Source organism: Scardinius erythrophthalmus (assembly GCF_964197995.2).
Source record: "Scardinius erythrophthalmus genome assembly, chromosome: 2".
Classification (NCBI taxonomy): Eukaryota; Metazoa; Chordata; class Actinopteri; order Cypriniformes; family Leuciscidae; genus Scardinius; species Scardinius erythrophthalmus.
Genome location: NC_138222.1, coordinates 61,158,185 through 61,178,387, shown reverse-complemented (window position 1 = coordinate 61,178,387; position 20,203 = coordinate 61,158,185). Strand labels below are relative to the sequence as shown.

The window sequence follows — 20,203 nt, the reverse complement described above, 5'->3', positions numbered from 1 at the left end:
ATTTTATTCAAGAATAACAACGATACACCACATTAAAAAAAGCTATATGGCTTGACCGATATAATTATAATATTGCACTAAATGGATATAGTTGGTATGGGACAGCACAATCGACACGCTTTTATTTGAGCCCAGCGTGACGTGTCAGTGAGGTAACGAAGCTTTATTACCACTGGTCACGCCTCATTTCAAGCGATGCTCCGGAACACTGTTTCGATGCACCAGTGCGTCGAAAACTCGAGACGTGTGTCGACACTGTGTCTCGAACTACCCATTCCTGCTGGGAAGACTATAGCTGCTTCTGGAAGAGGGGTTAAGGCCAATTCACACTGCACAGACTAACATGTTCAGCATCTGTTGTCGTTAGTCAGAGTTTGTTTTCACCCGACTGAATATGTTCAATAAGTGTTTGTTGGTGTCTGTTGGGGTAATGTGAACATGACAGTTATTTTTCATAAAATTCTAAATCCAACGGCCAGTTTGTTTGTTGTTACAAGTTAGAGCCTGTTTATGGAAGTTTGACAGTTTGACTGGCAGTCTGTTGATGGATGGGCATTGAAGTAAGAATGTGATTTTACCAAGTTTTTCAAAGATAAAGTTTGGCACAATGTTCCACAAACTGTTTGGATTTTTCAAAAATCTTTTAATCTAGTTGATTTTTAATATCTCATTGAAAAGTGAGAAGTCAATTACCGATAACCCCCGTCCTCAATTTTATTAGTCAAGAAGTTTTTCCTGATTTTATGGGGCTTCTTCCTCCATATAAATTTATATAATAGTTTGTCTAGATTGGCACATTGTAACTTAGGTATTTCTATTGATGTAAATAAATATGCTGCTCGTGAGAGACCTTCTGCTTTAGAAAGAAGAACCCTGCTATACGTAGATATATCTCTTGCAAGCCAAGAGTCAAACGTTTTATTAATAGAGTTGTGTAGTAATGAGATATTATACTCTCTGTCATCAACTTGTGATTATGACTGATTTTTATTCCAAGATAAGTTACTAAATTATTTATATTTATGCCACATATTTGACCCAAATGCTTATTTTTAAGAGAAAACAGCTCACATTTTGAAAGATTTAGATTCAAGCCTGAGCTTTCAGAAAATTGGTTTACAACATTTAGTGCAACTCCTATTTGGGATTCATTTTTTAGAAACAGGGTTGTGTCATCAGCCAGCTGTGAGATTTTTATTTCTCTTTCATTTAATGCAATTCCTTTGAATGAACTCTTGTGAAATAAATCACAGAGAATTTGAGCCACAATCAACAATAGAAGAGGCGAGGTGGGGCAGCCTTGGCAGATACCTTTGTTAATGTAAAATCTGGATGAGGTTCCATTAGCCAATTTAACACAACTGTTTCCTCCCATGTACAGAGTTTTTACAGCATTAATAAAATTCTTACCAAAATTAAAAAAGTTTTAAGTGTCAAAAATAAATTTGTGGCTTACCATGTCAAAGGCTTTTTGAAAGTCTAAGAATAAAATAAGGTGTTTATCATCTAGAAAGTCTTTGTATTCAATCAGATCCAAAACTAAGCGAATGTTATTGGCTATGAAGATCTTTCATGAAACCAGATTGGCATTCATCAATTAAAGTGTGTCATTTAGATTTGAGATGTTTTGCTAAAATAGAAGCTAGAATCTTATAGTCATTATTTAGCAATGTAATGGGACGCAAATTTTCAATTAATAGAGAGTCTTTGTGAGGTTTTGGAATAAGTGTTATGACACCCTCTGTCAAGAGATTCTTTGAAGACAGCCAGAAGAAATTTACCTAGTGACTCAGAGAAACATTTATACATCTCAGAGGTCAGGCCATCACAGCCTGGTGATTTATTGTGGACCAATGGTGTCGCTATATACTGCAACATAATACACATAATACATAAAGAATTTTAACACATTCAATACACATTCACATGTGGTGTTAACCTGCATTTATAGGAAGCAGCTTAGTGTCAGATCTTCATTCATCCCGTGCGGGATGCAAGTGTTCAAATTAAAAATATGCCAAGCCTCTCGCTTGACACCATTGGTCCCGGTATCACTATAATATTATTATTTGATGATGATGACGACGATGGGTGTGTCAATGACAATGGGTGTGGGTATTTAAGATTGGTCACAAGCTTTCCTGATTGCACACTGAAGAAGGCACACGCCGAAACGCGTTTGTGCAAAATAAACGTTTTATATGCATAGTGCGGCCTCTTTACTTTGTTTCATATGTGTTATATAAGGCCAGCACTCTGAAAATCTAAAAAAACATAGAGTGAAGCCTGCTCCCAACCCTATCACTTGTTACTGGTGTTACCCATAAGAAAGGTGACACCAGTGACAGTAACACCAGTGACAATTTTCATGAAAAATTCATTTACAAAATGGCTACTGCAAGGTAACAAACCACATGTTGTCAATCAGAGTATACTAACTAAATTAAGTAGTTTAATCCATTTGTATTCTCATTTTTTTTACAATTACCTAACATTTACTTTATAAAGTAGGTCATACCAGTGACTTCAACTAAAAGCTTCATATGAAATCATGAGATAAATGAGAAGATTTCTGCTAACTGAAAAGAGACAGTGGATCTACCATGGGCTTTTCTTCATAGATATTCAGGAACTGGAAGAAGGAAGTCGAGTGATGTCATCAGTGTGATTTTTATTTCAAAATAAGAGATTTTTGTTTAACGGTAACACCAGTGACACAACTCCAGGGGACCAGTACTTTCATTACAAATTTTATAATATTTATTCTGCATTTTTTTTTATATATATCATTTACATAATATATTTGATAGTTACGTATACATTATTGTATTTTAAATGGTGTAAAATCTGTTATTGACCTCAAAATAAAGGATTTTCTCTCTGTACATGACTGTGTGGACGAGCACTTCTGTGGAGCTTAGAATTCTAAATAATTAATAAAAATCAAATATTGCCACACTGATGGCTCAAGAAGGTGTAATTGTTCAAATAACATATTGTTTTATTTTAAAATGTAAATAAATTGTAACCCTAAAGTGTTTTTTAAGTGTAATATTTCTGTAAAGGCTAGGGACAGAAAAATTGACATTTTCATAGAATGACCCAAATGCTGTCACACTCAAAATATCTTTTATTTTCCACACAAGAAAGAAATTCAAAAAGGTTTGAACAATATGAAGGTTTTGTTTCCGTTTTTCAGGTCAGATTTCTGTCCTCAAAATCCTGTTTTCTTCTGGCCGCTTCTCCGTATCTGCTAGCGACAGTTGTGCTGCTTTACAAGTGTTACAGAGCGAGAGGTAAAATTTCTGTCTGATCTCTCTCTCTCTCTTCACTGAAGCAATCATTTTTTTGTGTGTATTTCAGTCTTCATCTGCTGAAGACCAAAGTCAGTACGCCGTAACAGAGGAAGAAACTTCAATCTGATGTTAAAGAGTTAGTCTGATCACTGTTCATCTTCTAAATCTGATGCTTAACAGCATAAACACGGATAATAGCTTTTACTTTGGTATGAGAAAACAGTGTATGACCAAAGCTCTTTCACAGACAATATGTGTGGCTCTTAAAAGAGCCTTTGTGTTGTGTGTTGAGCGGACTCCTCTACTTGGAGCTGGTGTATTTGGTCACAGCCTTTGTGCCCTCAGACACGGCGTGTTTGGCCAGCTCTCCGGGCAGCAGCAGACGCACGGCGGTCTGGATCTCTCGAGATGTGATGGTGGAGCGCTTGTTGTAGTGAGCGAGACGAGACGCTTCACCGGCGATGCGCTCGAAGATGTCGTTGACGAAAGAGTTCATGATTCCCATCGCCTTGGAGGAGATCCCGGTGTCGGGATGAACCTGCTTCAGGACTTTGTACACGTAGATCGCGTAGCTCTCCTTCCTGGACTTTCTGCGCTTCTTTCCGCCCTTGCCGGCGGTTTTAGTGACGGCCTTCTTCGAGCCCTTCTTGGGTGCGGACTTCGCTGGTTCAGGCATGATGATTCAGTCAGAGAAACTCAAAGCACAATAAAGCTGAATCACTGCAGGCGGGCTTTATGCACTGCTCTATGCTAATTTACAAAGGGAAGAACGAGGCTCTGATTGTGAGTCTTCAACCCATATAATGACCTCATTGGCCATATTACACATTCACTGACTTGTAGGCAGACCAATCAGAAGCTTTAAAATATTAATCACGCCCATCTATAAACACCACCCCCACATCGACTCCATTCCTTTGTTTCATTTTCCCGCATTTTTTTCCGAATGAATAAGTGAAACATTGTAAATAATTTCTATTTTTTAACGATGTTTGCAGAGGATTCTATATTATTTTAACGTTTATTTAGAAGCAGAAACAGCACAATGTATTAATACTCGATGTAAATTCCATGAATTCACTATAATTTCATAATACTGTGAAATCTTTGAAAGATAGCATATTGAGATCCAGAAAAAGGTTTTATTTTATTTTTATTATTAGGTATTTTTCCATGTCATTGCATTGTTTATTAATTTATCAACATTTTCATAATAATATATAATATTTCATAGGAATATTGATATATAGCCTATAATGTCCTTCCCTATTCACATTCGTCTCCCAAAACCCCATATATTTTCACGAGATGTTGATTTATGACAATTTGAAAACGAGTCTTATTTAAATAATATAAAATATATTTACATAAGAGTGCTAAACTATATCACTAAATTAATGCCAGTCACGTTTAAAGACCAAGCAGAAGTTGTTTTCATGGTGAAATATCTTCAAAACATTTGGTATCTCTGGAAAGCCCTGAATGTGCTCTTTACAGGACCTATGTATTGTCAGAGATGTATAATGTCCACTACAGTAGAGAATAAAAAAATATAATGTACTTTTATAGACATGAATACAAATGTAAGAACAAGCGTTAGTGAAGTACATTACAAATTATTGCACAACACGAACACCCAAAACTCTTTAAAACAAGTTTAACTGCGAAGCACACTCGTTTGAGTAACAGTAAAAAATATTAAGTTAATTATTTTTTACTTGTTTAAGAAAACATTTAAGGCAATCGATCACAATCATGAATTTACTTTATTACAAAAAAAAAAAAAAAAAAAAAAAAAAAACAATTTCAGCATCTAATAGAAACTTGTTGTTTGTGTGTAAATATGGGTGGCTCTTAAAAGAGCCGTTGGGTTTTCTTCTTCGTGGATCTCTTAACCCCCGAACCCGTACAGAGTGCGTCCCTGTCGCTTCAGCGCGTACACAACATCCATGGCGGTGACGGTCTTTCTCTTGGCGTGTTCAGTGTAAGTCACAGCATCACGAATGACGTTCTCCAGAAACACCTTCAACACACCGCGAGTCTCTTCATAGATCAGGCCAGAAATACGCTTGACGCCGCCACGACGAGCAAGACGACGAATAGCGGGTTTAGTGATTCCCTGGATATTATCGCGAAGAACCTTTCGGTGACGCTTAGCGCCTCCTTTCCCGAGTCCCTTACCGCCTTTTCCTCTTCCAGACATGACTGTAGATAATCTTCAATCCACAACAGCAGATGATAGTATAACCACTGGGGAAGAGGAGGTTATAGTCAGCTAGCGGACCTAGTTGAAACCACATTTATGGGCGGTTCTATTAAACGTCACCAGTTACGCATTACCAAGTCGAGGTCAGTCTTTTGATGCCTTATATTAGTGGAAATAAGTAGAATTTAAAACCCTCCTGTTACCCTCAAATCTACCAACATCTTTTACCCACTGGGGTCAATTTGACCCCAGCAATTTAAAACCCCACAATTTGATTTTTTCCCCAAAGGTTTAAGTCAGGTACTTTATGTTTCTTTGTTGACTACTTAAATAGCCCTTTAAATAAAACACCACCAACCCCCCCATCCCCACCCCCACCCCTTTTACATCCAGAATACCTATTGCACGACTATGGACAAATTAGCAAATCACTATAAAATGTCACTGATTTATCTAAAATTAAAAAATTATATATATTTTTGGTGTTTTAATAGATTTTTATTTATTATATTATACAATATATTTTTATCAAGGATGGGTTTGGGGTCAATATGACACTCCCATTGATAGTCTCAGGATGCCTCACTGTTGGCACGACACAGGACTCATGGTAGCATTCACCTTTTCTTCTCTGGACAATCGATTTTCCAGATGTTCTAATCAGATACATTAACTTAAGTCTTCTGCTGTCCAATTCTTGTACTTCCTGCAGAATTTCAGACAATATTTGATGTTTTTATTGGAGAGAAGTGGTTTCTTTGCTGCCCTTCTTGACACCAGGTCGTTGTCCAAAAGTCCTGTCCTCGCTGTGTGTGCAGATGCTCTCACACCCACCTGCTGCCAATATTGAGCAGTTCTGCACTGGTGGTGACACGATTCCCTAGCTGATTCCTCAGGAGGAGAAGTTCCTGGTACTTGCTAGACACTCTGGGACATCCTAAAGCCTTCTTCACTGCAGCCGAATCTCTATTCTTGAAGCTCTTGATGATCTGGTAAATGGAGGCCATTTTGATGCAAAGATGATCCTCCATCTTTCTTTGGAGGAAACCATTGCTAACAGAAGAACACAATGAAGAACACTTCTTCCTTCCTTATAGCAATTATGTGCTGATGATATGATTAGTAAAATGATGTTAGCTGGTAATTTGGTGCCAATGACAAAAACAGTGAAATGTGGGGTTTTGTGATAAAGCTTTTTGAAATTATGTAAAATGCCTCTGATCACTCTGCACAATAATCTAGAAAAATGTGAATCAACATCATAACAACTGAAGCAGCAAAAATTTCAAATTTGGCCACAGCTGTACCCTGTCATTCAAGTGGGAAGTGTCCGGTCGAACAGGGTGATGTTGGTGGCGCATCCGCTGTTCAGCTCCTGCAAAAGGCCCACGTACTCGTAGGAGATGCCCTGTTGTTGTAGGGCGAGCAGTACGGCATTGATCTCTATGCTGTCGAAGGCTTTCTCGTAGTCTACGAAGGCCAGTACCAAGGGCATCTTGTACTTCCGGCAGCGTTCGAACAGTTGGTTCAGCACGTGGATGTGGTCCATTGTGCTGTAGCCAGACCGGAAGCCGGCCTGTTCGGGTGGCTGTTGTTCGTCCAACTGCCTGGCTAGTCGGTTGTACAGCACCTTGGTGAAAACCTTGTACACGGTCGGCAGGAGCCAGATTGGCCGATAATTCCTCAGCTGTTCGCGGTCACCCTTCTTGTACAACAGCACTGTCTTGGCCATCTTCCATTGATCTGGTGTTCTTCTCTGCGCCATGTAGCGGCTGAAACGGCTGGCCAATGCTGCCGAAAGCATCGGTCCACCCTCTTTGAGCAGCTCGGCCTCGATTCCGTCCAGCCCTGGCGCCCGGTCCTTCTGGATGTTCTGGAACGCATGCCTGACCTCACTGGTCAACACTGACGGGATGGCTGGTATGGCGTCGTCCTGCATTGCGGGCGGGTCGACTGGTGTCTTGCTGGCGAACAAGTCCGTATAGAACCCAAAAACACCCCCAAAAAACTTTGCTAAGAGGTAATTTTCAATTGAGAAAGAGCATAAAGAGAGAGCTCACAAAGCACAAAGAGAAATAGTTTATAAGGCTTCTGTGGAAGCTTTCATACATTTGCTCCTCCCCTATATTATGTTTTCCCCTCCCCCACGGAACAAAATATCAAAGTTCTTGCAAGAATTATGTTTTCCCTTCCCTGGAAATATATAATTGGCACTGGAAATATCTAATTTCTTGTGAGAATTATGATTCCCCCCTCCACAATATCGTGTGAACTATCAGTGGTTCTCGCAATACTTCAAGTAGGCCTATATGGTAATGTCAGGTTAGGGCCCTAAAGCAGAGTGAAGGTTTTTGAAGATCATAAAATCTCAACTTATAATGACCTCAATATCATCCAAAATAAATGTGGGATTTGTGCCTAATCACCAATGTGAACAACAAAAAATTTGATATTTCTTGTATGTTTTATACAGCAAAATGAGCCTGGGGTCAAATTGACCCCAAAGAACACCGATGCTACAAAAGTACGTACAGAACATTGAAAACCTATCATCATGTTAATTTTATGTTTTCCCAGTTGTCCCCATTAAATTAAAAAAAGTCTTTAAATATGAAGCAAAAAAATTTTTTTAAAGTATGTATTTAGAGACGTTAAACACTGAATGGGGTCAAATTGACCCCAAAGGTAATAGGAGGGTTAAGTAATATTAATAACTATATAATATATAAAAACCCTTAATGCATTAAAAATAGACAAATTATATAAAAAATACATGATATAAGTTTAATGGGGTTGAATTCTGTATAACTATAGGGCTTCAGTCATTTTGACCAGCGATGGAAGGATTTGTTACAGGTAAAGAGAGGATGAGGGTTAATGACCGTACATGTAAACATACAAATGGTGTATTAACTATAGTAGCATAACACTGAAAACACCGTTCATTTCCTTAAGTTTGCTTTAGATTTAAGTAATACATAAAAAATAGCGTTTTATAAAACCATCGTGGCATATGAAGCTCCGTTTTCAGAACACCTTAATATAGAAATCATCTTTCATTGAGTTAATGATGTGGCTCTTAAAAGAGCCTTTGGGTTTGTGTGACAGCTGTGGGATTAAGCGCGCTCTCCACGGATGCGGCGGGCCAGCTGGATGTCTTTGGGCATGATGGTGACTCTTTTGGCGTGGATGGCGCACAAGTTGGTGTCCTCAAACAGACCCACCAAATAAGCCTCGCTCGCCTCCTGCAGGGCCATGACAGCCGAGCTCTGGAAACGCAGATCAGTCTTGAAATCTTGAGCGATTTCTCTCACCAGGCGCTGGAAAGGCAGTTTGCGAATCAGCAGTTCAGTGGATTTCTGGTAACGGCGAATCTCTCTCAGCGCCACGGTACCGGGCCTGTAGCGATGAGGCTTCTTAACGCCACCGGTAGCGGGTGCGCTCTTACGGGCGGCTTTAGTGGCCAGCTGTTTCCTCGGGGCTTTACCTCCGGTGGACTTACGAGCGGTCTGCTTAGTTCTTGCCATTGTATCTAAGAAGATCAGTAGTTACTGTAAACAAGACGAAAAATTGACTAGTTCACTAGAACACAGCGCGTATTTAAGCCCAGGGCTGCCATGCGCTCATTGGATGGCTTTGCTTCAGATGCATTTGATTGGTTATTGTCTGGCGTCTGTAAATGACAGTTGGCCAATTGCTGTTTTCAAACAAGTGACGTCAGTTTGAGGTTCCCGCCCAAACGTACTTTGCTTTTTCTCTGTATCCACAAAAATAGATGAGGCGAAATCAGTTTTAAATTTGTAAAACTAAATAGGTGATTTTGAATGTGTCTTAAAAACTAAGTGGGTACAGTTGGACTTGTGGAAATAATGTAGTAAAAAACTTACACAAGTGATACTTATATCATCACGATATACATTCTATTTCTTACATTTATTTTTATCAATATATCAGCTTAAATGTTTTTAGCAATGCCAATAAAACTACATTTTCATAACGCCCTCATTAAAACCTCACAAAGTGTAGTGGTTAGTTAGAAAACGCTTTATTTTCAAAAAAATATTGGGGGACCATGTGTATCTCTATTCAAATTTTAAGAAATTAAATAAAAGCTTCACTGAAAACATGTATAATGGAATCTCAGACAAACAAACTTCCACCTGTGGGTTTTTTTTTGTCAGCATTGTGTATTACAATAACTAGTCAATTCATGTGCATTCTGCAACAACTTTATTATTCGTTTTATCGAAGGGACTTTAATAGAAAATCAAATAAAAACCGGGTAAATGAAATCACTCTTTCTTGGAGAAATTGTGTGGCTCTTAAAAGAGCCTTTGGTTTGAAGAGAAGCTTCGGTCAGTCTACTTGGCCTTCGCGGGCTTCTCGGTCTTCTTGGGCAGCAGCACGGCCTGAATGTTGGGCAACACACCACCCTGAGCGATGGTCACGCCACCCAGAAGCTTGTTCAGCTCCTCATCATTGCGCACCGCCAGCTGCAGGTGTCGAGGGATGATGCGGGTCTTCTTGTTGTCCCGAGCGGCGTTTCCAGCCAACTCCAGGATCTCAGCGGTCAGATACTCGAGCACAGCGGCCAAATACACCGGAGCTCCGGCACCGACGCGCTGGGCATAGTTGCCTTTGCGGAGAAGCCTGTGAACACGGCCGACGGGGAACTGCAGTCCCGCCCTGGAAGAGCGACTCTTGGCCTTAGCGCGAGCCTTTCCACCGGTTTTACCTCTTCCACTCATTATTAAAATCAAAAACTAAAACACAACACTCCGACAACGTTAACAGAATAAAGAAGATCATCAGCGATGACTCATACTAGCTTTAATCGAGAGTGCCAGTCGCCCATTGGTTTAGACTGTTATAAGTTTTAAACCAATCACTGAACTTCCCTCAAAAACCCAACCCCCTTTTAGGAATGATCACAAGTATTGACTAGAGACAGAAGAGATTAAATCACCGATATGTTTGATAGTAAATTCAAATAAGTACAATGGATATTGTTCGCTGACCCTACCAAAAGTGCTACACATTTCACACACTATACTTGTTCACATTGTATATTGTACAATTGTATAGTCAACATCTGATACTGTTTCATTGACCAGATTATTACCCTTAATGTAATATTATAATTTTATCACTGCCATTATTGTTTGTGGGGTTGTTTGAATTGCCACATTTCTCCAGCATAATGGTTTGTGTATTCTAATCTGTACTGTTAATCAACATCCTTTAGTCGTACTGTGACTGTTTGCTTTGAAATCGAACAAGCTTTTTGGCCATTTTCAATCAGTTTATTACGAATAAAAATGATGTACTTGAGTTTTACCTAACCTAAATTCCGAGTTGCTGTTTGATTCCAGAATTAAATCATTCAAATACATGAGTTTTGCTCTTTACTCGGAGTCAGTGGTTGGCTCTTAAAAGAGCCGTTGAGAAACAAACAGTAACGTTAGATTTATTTCTTTTTAGGAGCTGCCTTTTTAGGCTTGGCGGCTTTAGGTTTTGCTGCTTTAGGTTTCGCCGTTTTGGGTTTTGCCGCCTTTGCCTTTTTTGGGCTCTTGGCTGCTTTCTTAGGAGTCGCTGGTTTCTTGGCCTTCTTGGGGCTCTTCGTCGTCTTCTTAGCGGCGGGTTTCTTCACCTTCTTCGGGGATTTCTTAGCGGCGGGCTTCTTCGCTGCTGCAGTTTTGGGCTTCTTAGCGGCAGCGGGTTTCTTGGCTGCGGGCTTCTTGGCTTTAGGAGCCGCTTTCTTCGCTGGCTTCTTCTTGGTCTCGGCTTGCTGCTTGTTGAGTTTGAAGGAGCCCGAGGCACCGGTCCCTTTGACCTGAACCAGAGTGCCTTTTGTCACCAGGCTCTTAATGGCGATCTTGACGCGGGAGTTGTTCTTCTCCACATCATATCCACCGGCAGCGAGCGCTTTCTTCAGGGCGGCGAGGGACACACCGCTCCTCTCCTTGGATGCGGACACAGCCTTGACGATCAGCTCGCCGACGCCTGGACCTGCTTTCTTGGCTTTCACAGCGGACTTCTTCTTGGGCGATTTAGCCGGGGCGGCAGCAGCGGGGGCTGGGGCGGTTTCTGCCATTTCTCTCTCTCTGATCGGATCTGTAAAACTCGGTCTGGTTTCAGCAATGAATGGAAAGCGCTCGAGCGGCGCTGCGGTCTTAAATGACACATGAGAACCTCGTAGACTCAACCTGCCCCGCTCGGTGTCTGCTGCTCGCTGACGCTTGTGTTTTCTTCTCTTACATTTGGGGCAAAATTGGAGCTGTTAACTAGTTTGTCACAATCAAAACTAAGTGAACACCAAGCAGAGGTTCTGGGCTTTCATTAGAGACTCAAAAACGCGAAGAGGAAACGTTACTTTTGCCTTCGTCAGACCAAATCCAGGGCGAGCATCAGCCGTGGGGGAAAGCCATGTTCAAATCTGATGGGTAGTTTTAATGGAACAGTTGATAAAAGCCTGAACGCATAATATGTGTGCTCAGAAAACAGTCTAAAAGAGACTTTAATGAAATCAGCATCAGTGATGAGCGTTAGGAGGCTTTCATACAGCTGTTGTTTTGGGCAGCTTGAAGCACACGAACATCATCCGGAGTCTCCGACTCTGTCTGTGGCCCTTGTCTTCGGTCAGCAGAGTATTAATATGTCATCTCATTAAACACGTTAAATACATCGTTGATGTGGGCCAGCATCATATCACGACATAAATTTTTGAATTGTAATAAAGGATTTGTGTCTACTGATTCGCCATTCATCTCTTAGGGAACCATGTGAATGAAAATGATTGCTAATCTAAAGCAAGAGACAACACAGGTCATAATTTCCTTTTAACCACTACATAGTCATGTATGTACAATGGGCCATTATGTTTGATATATTTATTTAGATAGATCGTTTTTCTTTTTTAAATGATGGTGTGAACTGAAATGATGAGGATAATTGATTAGTGTTGAGTTAACTGGTCTCGTCTGGTTTGTTACAGTTTCAGCCAAATCACTGCATCTGGGTCTCCACTCGGATTTGCTCAGACTATAACAGAACACATTTAATGATGTTAAAACAATTTAAACATTTTGTTTTGCTGCAGGTCTCAGTTTTGTGGAAGTTTATTCAACCTCTTATTATGGTGGCCGAGAGAGCTCAACGCGCTGCAACTGAGGAAAACACATGCAAATAGAAAAAACACCCGCAAATTAAGAAAACATCTTCATCAGTTTCACAATGTGTGCTCCAAATACTCACAACACAACCAAATACAGAAACGCGCTGCAAAAGTTCACAACACAACCAAATACAGAAACGCGCTGCAAATAGGACAGAACACAACGGACATGTTTCCGGGGAACCCAATAAGTGACGGACGGACGGCTGGGACGTGCTTATTGCTCGTGAGCTTTACCTAATGCCCTACTCTCTTAAAAGGGCAGACGGCAGAGCCCTTGAATTGGGCACTTTGGAGGGAGCGGGGCACTTGTGTGCCATGTTGATGAAGGGAGCAATGAAAGACAACATAATTTCCTCATTATTTTCACGTGGGATGTTCCCATGACAACGCAGCGCGTGTCCATCAGCTGAATAGCTGTTCTTACCAGAAATATAGTATTATTGCTGTTAACATAACTGTTGCAAATAAATATACATTTTATACAACAAAGTTTTTAAAATATGCGTTATATCTGTGTGTGAGTGTCTCAACTTTAAAACTTGCCGTCTCATATTTAGACCCTAGCTGCATTCTAACACACACTGAAGCGAAGCAGGGTTGAGCCTGGCCTGAAAGTAGAGATGTACCAAACAAGGCTTTTGTGAGGCTTTTACAACAAACTGTGTTGGTGCTTTTGACACAACACTCTACTTCGCCATCTGGTGGTCAGTAAAAATTCCTACACCAACTGTGTCATTCAATGCTTTGTCCATTGGGATGTCATTGTAAGGTTTATTTGTCTATTTAATAAGCATATATGTAATTAGCAAGATGGTGGTGTGTGTGTGTGTGTAGTGATATAGTTTTTCTAATTTCATTGTATTTTGCACAATACAATGACAATAAAGACTTTCTGTTCTTCATTTTTACTCACATCAAACTTGTGTCTTTTCACCCTCTATAGGCCAATAAATTAGGAATATGTGAATTTTCATTGCACCACTTTTTGTGTGTTTCTTACAAAACAACACAAACATGCACATTGTTAAGAAACACAAATACAACAGCAATTACATATTTTTTCAAGAATAACAACAATACACCATGTTAAATAAAGCTATTCATACAGGCATGACCGATATAATAATAATATTGCACTAAATGGGTATGGGACAGCACAATCGACATGCTTTGTATTTGAGCCCAGCCCGACGTTTCAGTGAGGTAAACGTTTTTCCACCGGTCACGTGATAGCCTCATTTCAAGCGATGCTCTGGTGTGGTGAACAAATGAGTCCTATTAAAGAGATGAGTCAGAGCTAAGGACCCCATTAGTATGCCTGATCTAAATCTGTTTAACGTGAGCTGTTTTAGTGTTATTATGTGGTAGCTTTATGTAGAATGCTAAATCCCGCTGCTATATGCAAGGTAAGATTAAATTAAATTGTATATTGTATATGTAAATTGTATATATCCTATAGCTAATATTTAAAATCTATGACATAATTATAATTGCATTATGAACTGCTGTGAATACGTTAAGGCAGTATCAGGGCAGTATAAGCTCAGGTAAAGCTCAGCTAGCACGATCATCGGATAACCTTAGCTGTATGCTATGCTACTATCAAAGCTAACTAAAAAAACACACTAACAACGATAAATGTTTAATTTCACAAACTATAGCTTCGGTTAAATACTAAATACTAAATACTAAAGTATATTAAATACTAGTATATGACAAGTTAAAATACATGAATGACTCGTTATAACGTAGTACAAAAGTCTTCTATAATAAAGTGATTTTGTATGATTTGTAACCAGGCACTAAAGCGATTACCCATAAAGCATGCTTTGAACCAATCGGATTGGTTGGGTCCTAAGCTCGGACTTATCTCTTCAGTAGGACCACAGACAGTAAAAGAAATGGACACAGCGACCCCATAGGTTTCAACGGAGAAAAGTGAAGCACATTAGAAGCACTCACTTCCTGATGGCTGAGCGTACTGCACAGACTCAAACTGAGCTTGACGACATGGATGTGACGTGAGCACCCCGTCTGTCTTCTAAGAGCTGTGCCAAGAGAAATCTGAATCATTCCCTTCCGAAACTTGCAGAGACGGAGAGTGTGAGTAGGAGCTGTCCATGAGCTAGAAGAAGGAGCAACTTTATGATTCTCTATGGGCTGCTCTCTTGACTTTATCAGACTTTATGCCTCCACGTCCCCCCGATTGACTACGAGCTTCTCCTCCTGTCTATATGGTAATTTCCAGAGAGTCGCGTTGTTATGAAGCAATCGTTAGCCTACTTTTTCAAAAACTGCTTCTACAGGGCCATAACGTAAGATACAAGGTAATGGAGCCTTTTATACATTGTTGTGTTTATTAAGAAATAAACAATGGACAAATGGAGTCTTTAAACGCCTCAGATGTAAAGTTATTCGCTGTCAAAGTGACGCCAAAATGAATGGGAGTCAATGGATTGCTAACAGCAGGTGATGGCTTGTTAGCCAATGGCGGCCCCCGGGGGTGGTATGCTATTTGAGAGCTTGATTACCCCCTGGGACTCATCTCTTCAATCAGACTCAATTGTTCACCACACCAGCCCTAGGCTAACAGCCTTCCGGTTTACATCAGATCGGCTCAGTATTTAACTATTTTTTAATTTTTTCTTAAAACCTACTTTTTTTTTTTCTTTAGCTTTTAATTAATTGTGTGTTTTTGTCATGAATGTGTGGTTTGTCCTTGTCTCTTTATCTTGTGTTTTGTTCAGCACTTTGGTCAGCCATGTTTGCTGTTTTTAAATGTGCTATATAAATAAATACAAAATTGAAACTTAAATGTCTCTTGTGTTGTTAAATGTTTTACACAATTGTTAGTGTCAGAACAGCCACAGAGCTGTGGACAGATGTGCACAAACTGAGAGAGATGAATAACTCTGCGTGATCAACTGAGGAAGTCGTTTTCTCTCTTCTGTTTTTCTCTGATGCCTCAGTCTGTCGTCTAAACGTCCGGACATGAACATCTTTCAAGAGTCCCGCTGCTCCATTTTAGCAGTTCTCCTGCTTTTCCTTCTCTGTATCTTCAGAAACATCTCAGTTAATGTCTCAACAGGCTGTAATACACTTCCTTATTTGTGTTTGTATAGGAAATTAACATGCATGTAAAAAACTGCTTGTGGTTCCATTTCTCATTTTCATATATATATATATATATATACACACACACACACACACACACACATATATATATATATATATATATATATATATATATATATATATTGTTTTATGGTGCTTAATTTAACCCCTTGTTTGGGTCTTAAATATAGACACCTTCTACCTTATTTTGTTTATTCTCAGGTTAGGTAAAGTCAGTCCAATTCGTTCTAAACAATAAGTATATAAATTTCCATACTTACAATTCAGTCGAAAGACTGCTCCGTGGTTTAGTTAGCTCAGCTCAATATTTGGTAAAACAGAGACTTAAGGCAGGCGAGCTTCTTAATTTCAATTAAATGTAATTTTTTATTAAATACAGGTTAACTAGTTTACATAAAAGGTACTTATATATAAAATAAAAATAAAAGCAAATCCAAACCAAATAATTTACAAGCTTTCATCTTCATGAGGCGCAATGGCAAGGCATCTAACACCGGAGAGGCCATCCTTGGTGAAACAGCGTCTAACTTTGACATTCTTTACAATACTTTTTATAGTCCACACGCCCTACGCACAGGTTCAGTCCTTTACAGACAATCTGTCCAATCCGAAGTCTTGAACTGTCCTCCGTTCTGGAAACCCCCTTCTAAACTCTCTATATAAAGCTCTTTCCTTTGTTCTCCTTTGTTTGCTGCTCTGGACCCTCTGCCTTTCTCCTGCGTCTCATGCTCCTCATCAAACGGGTAATGCTTGCCATTTCTACTTTGCAAAGTTACATGCTTTTTACTACTTAATGTTACTTCTATCTATTGATTAAATGTTTTAACATGAGTACATTATTGTCGTTTCTTGCACGCATTATTACAATAAAAAGTTTATTACAAAAACAAGTTGCAGTGTCTGTTCTTAATAAACCAGATTCACAAATAAAAGACTTTTACAAAACCATCTCCATTGTCTTTCTTAATAAAACAATTTCACAATAAAGGCTTTTACCAAACAAGTTGTACTGTCTTGTTCTTAATAAACCAGTTTCCAATAAAAGGACTTTTACAAAAACAAGTTGCATCGTCTCATTCTTAATAAACCATTTGTATTGTCTCTTAATGAAACAGATTCCAATAAAAACCTCTTACAAAACAAGTTACAGTGTCTTTTCTTATACAACACTCTATTCTAATAGGTTATATAGTTAGTTAGTAACATACATACTTTATATATGAGAATCACAGATTAATACAAAATAAATTGCATTCATATTTCATTTCTAAAACTACATTGGTGATTAATATCATATCAGCCCATGTATATGAGGCATAATAAAAGAATAAATTGCATGTTTACTTAACAATATATACACACACACACACACACATATATATATATATATATATATATATATATATATATATATATATATATATATATATATATATATATATATATATATATGCATCCATAGGTCTATGTTACCCCTTTTCCACCAACAAGAACCGGGTGCTGGTTCAGAGCCAGAGCCAGAGCTGGTTCAGAGTTGGTTCGACTGACGAGCTTACTAAGAACCGGTTTGCCTTTCCACCGGCTAGAGAGCCACAACAGAGCCAGATCTTACGTCACTGTATACGTCTCATGTTGCCCAGCAACCGCTAGTGCGGTAGCGCCAAACACAAACACGGCAGGCTTGTTCGAGATGCATCGGCTTCTCGCAGATCGATCGCCGCATGACATCAAAGCACTGCGATAGCGATCTAAAAGCACAAGGAGTCGTATGCTCTCCAAACACTCCCGCAGCTCCGATCGGTCCTTGCCGCTCCGATGCATCTCGAACAAGCCATCAACAATAACGGACGTTGCAATACTATGGATGCTCATGGGTTTGCAAAAATACATCGGAATCCAACGCGTTCGTGCAGCTCGCCGTAACTTACATAGACGAATATTATAATCGAGCTGCTATTAGCTCGACTAGCTGCTATTTAAAAATGGCGGTCACAAGTTTCTATTCGTCTTGTTGGTCACGGTAACCCCGCCCCCAGCCCCTGACGCAAGCGGTTCTTTCTTGGCTCCGTTCTAGACCCTGCAATGATTTGGTGCTACTTAAGAACCAGTTTTACTGGTTCGGAGCTGGTGCTTTGGCGGTGGAAAAACAAAGAACCGATTTGAAACTAGGCTCTGGCTCCGAACCAGCACCAGCTCTGCCTTGGTGGAAAAGGGGTATTATACAAGTTTGCAATGCATAAGATATATTTCTGATTCTTTTAGCATTCATCCTTATTTAGAGCCTTATATTGATATTTTTGGCCTGTAGTTCTGCTGTAAATCTGTGAACTGTCCTTTTGCTCTTGTTATTGTAACTGTAACTATTTTTTGAATCAAAGCAATCATCCCTGACTGTTGCATTCCATTCAGATTGCCTGTTTACTGCTGCAGACCCTTGGGTGACTGACTGTACTTCCCTTTCATACACAGGAGTCCCTGTGACTGTGTGATTGTTGAGACCGTTTTGCAACTGAGATGAATGCCTTAAATAACTCTGAGACCTAAGCTGCATATGATTTGTTGCTCATAAATAACACAGTGTTGTTCGCACTACCACATGCTCAGTAACCAAATCCATATCTATATGGAATGTTCCACTAGTCTGTATTTGGTGTTCATAGTGTTGTCTGAGGTCGTTTTATTGGTCAACTTTAGAGTTATGCCCATAACTAACATATTAAACTTAACTGTTTGTGCTACAGAATTGAACGATATACCTCAGACTGTGTGGTTTGTGGAGGAGATTTTACCTCCTCTATTACCTACTCTTAAAAAAATCAGATACTCTTACAATGGAGGCGCCCAATCCTTATTGTCGGTCCAGAATATAATAAGCAATTTTAAACATTTATGTTACTGAATGTTTGCAAAGCACTGCAATATTATAAAGACTAGTTTAATATTGCATTGATCAAATACATCTTTTTGCAAATAATGGGCCCCAACTACATCCATTTCATGCATTAAACATGCAATTCATCATAAAAAAGCACAATTGGAGTGGTACTATCAGAGTGTGTGATTATCACTGCTCCAGAGACAGTATCTTGTACATGCTACCATTTAAGTGTTATGCAAAAGACTCTGTCAAGGTGCCTTTGTTCTGTATAAAAGAGCAGATGTGTCTCTCTCTCTCTTTCTCTGCCTAAAGCAGTTGAGGAATCTCTGGTGTCAGAGGAATCTCTGGAGCCAAACAAAGAGATCTGAGCTTTTTGTAAGACCATCAGTTCAGCTTTTATACCGGGTTCGGTTTTCTAAGGTTTACACGCTGCATCGAAATCAAAGCCATTCCTCCAGGTGCTGTGCAGTTCATTGACTCTTGGCTCAAGGTCTTTGCCTTTCTCTGAGGATTCGACATACAGCGATTGCACAAAAGTTTCTGGAAAAGTGCATGATACAGCCGTTGGTCCAGAAATTCCCATGAGAAATGGCTTAAAAACCGCATGCATTTGAAAATAGTTATTTTTCTGTTGTTCCAGCACTCTAAGGCACTAATATACAGTGGATATATGGAGGTCTGTCAAAACATCTTTGGAAAGATGATAAATCAAAGCAACAACCTCAATTACAGTGCTTTGTATATCGGCATGTTCAGCACAAATGCATTCAGCTTACAGTAGGATAATAAATGTACATGCGTAGCATCTTCAGCTTTGGCTTATAGACTTTTTGAAACCTGCATTTTTGAAGGATAAAACTGCGATAAATGGAAAGACAACCCATATAGTGGGGAAAGAGATGGCAGAATTAGAGGAGACTACTTTACTTTATAAACCAGGTGTTGTTCCTCTCATTTCTCCATTGACCTGTACTTAAAGTGGCGTGCGATTGATGTGAGAGAGTGTTCTCTGCTGGGATGTGACCATGCTTGCTTTGAAGAGGTGGTCTGGCAGAGGTTTTAATGCAGAATAAAGGTTTCAGATGTTGAACAGACCTGTGCAGATGTTCAATAAGCGAATTTGTATGTGGTGTGTATTGTATTGCACTTAAAATGTTGAAAACTAAACACCTAGTGCATGTGTGCATCTTAATTTTTGTTAGAATGACGCTATTATGTGTTCATCTTGTACAGATGTTATGCAATCTTAAGTTATAAAACAACAACTTTGTGTAATTAATTGCAGGCCGTTTCACCAAATTTTGGCATTTTAAGCATGTTATTACTCAGTGCGTATGCAGTTGTAATGGACGCTGTAATGGAACTGCTATTGAAACGATACATGGCCTGTTTACTGTTTGTAGATTTGTGAATTTTATATTTGAATTTGTTCTTTTGCCTCAATCAGTGTTTTGCATTGAGTTTATGTAGTTCATATATAAGGGATAGCCTAGTTCACCCGAAAATGAAAA

At 39.4% G+C, this 20,203-nt stretch overlaps 5 protein-coding genes across 5 annotated transcripts; all 5 read right to left on the bottom strand.

Moving 5' to 3' along the window:
- Positions 1 to 3,558: 3,558 nt before the first annotated feature.
- Positions 3,559 to 3,998, bottom strand: LOC308683210 (histone H2B-like). Its single transcript, XM_081353546.1, has one exon. It carries the CDS (start codon positions 3,970 to 3,972, stop codon positions 3,598 to 3,600), a length of 375 nt encoding a protein of 124 aa, XP_081209672.1. The 5' UTR covers positions 3,973 to 3,998; the 3' UTR covers positions 3,559 to 3,597.
- Positions 3,999 to 5,164: 1,166 nt separating this feature from the next.
- LOC308683231 (histone H4) lies at positions 5,165 to 5,518 on the bottom strand. Its single transcript, XM_081353582.1, has one exon. The coding sequence runs from the start codon at positions 5,497 to 5,499 to the stop codon at positions 5,188 to 5,190; it is 312 nt and encodes a 103-aa protein (XP_081209708.1). The 5' UTR covers positions 5,500 to 5,518; the 3' UTR covers positions 5,165 to 5,187.
- A 3,100-nt stretch (positions 5,519 to 8,618) lies between these two features.
- On the bottom strand, positions 8,619 to 9,029 carry LOC308683187 (histone H3.2; the record flags this gene model as incomplete). Its single annotated transcript, XM_081353507.1, has 1 exon — positions 8,619 to 9,029. The coding sequence occupies one exon, from the start codon at positions 9,027 to 9,029 to the stop codon at positions 8,619 to 8,621; it is 411 nt and encodes a 136-aa protein (XP_081209633.1).
- Positions 9,030 to 9,863: 834 nt separating this feature from the next.
- On the bottom strand, positions 9,864 to 10,250 carry LOC308683204 (histone H2A-like; the record flags this gene model as incomplete). Its single annotated transcript, XM_081353532.1, has 1 exon — positions 9,864 to 10,250. The coding sequence occupies one exon, from the start codon at positions 10,248 to 10,250 to the stop codon at positions 9,864 to 9,866; it is 387 nt and encodes a 128-aa protein (XP_081209658.1).
- Positions 10,251 to 10,969: 719 nt separating this feature from the next.
- Positions 10,970 to 12,124, bottom strand: LOC308683178 (histone H1-like; the record flags this gene model as incomplete). The annotated part of the gene is made up of 1 exon (XM_081353495.1): positions 10,970 to 12,124. The coding sequence occupies exon 1, from the start codon at positions 11,594 to 11,596 to the stop codon at positions 10,970 to 10,972; it is 627 nt and encodes a 208-aa protein (XP_081209621.1). The 5' UTR covers positions 11,597 to 12,124.
- Positions 12,125 to 20,203: the final 8,079 nt, after the last annotated feature.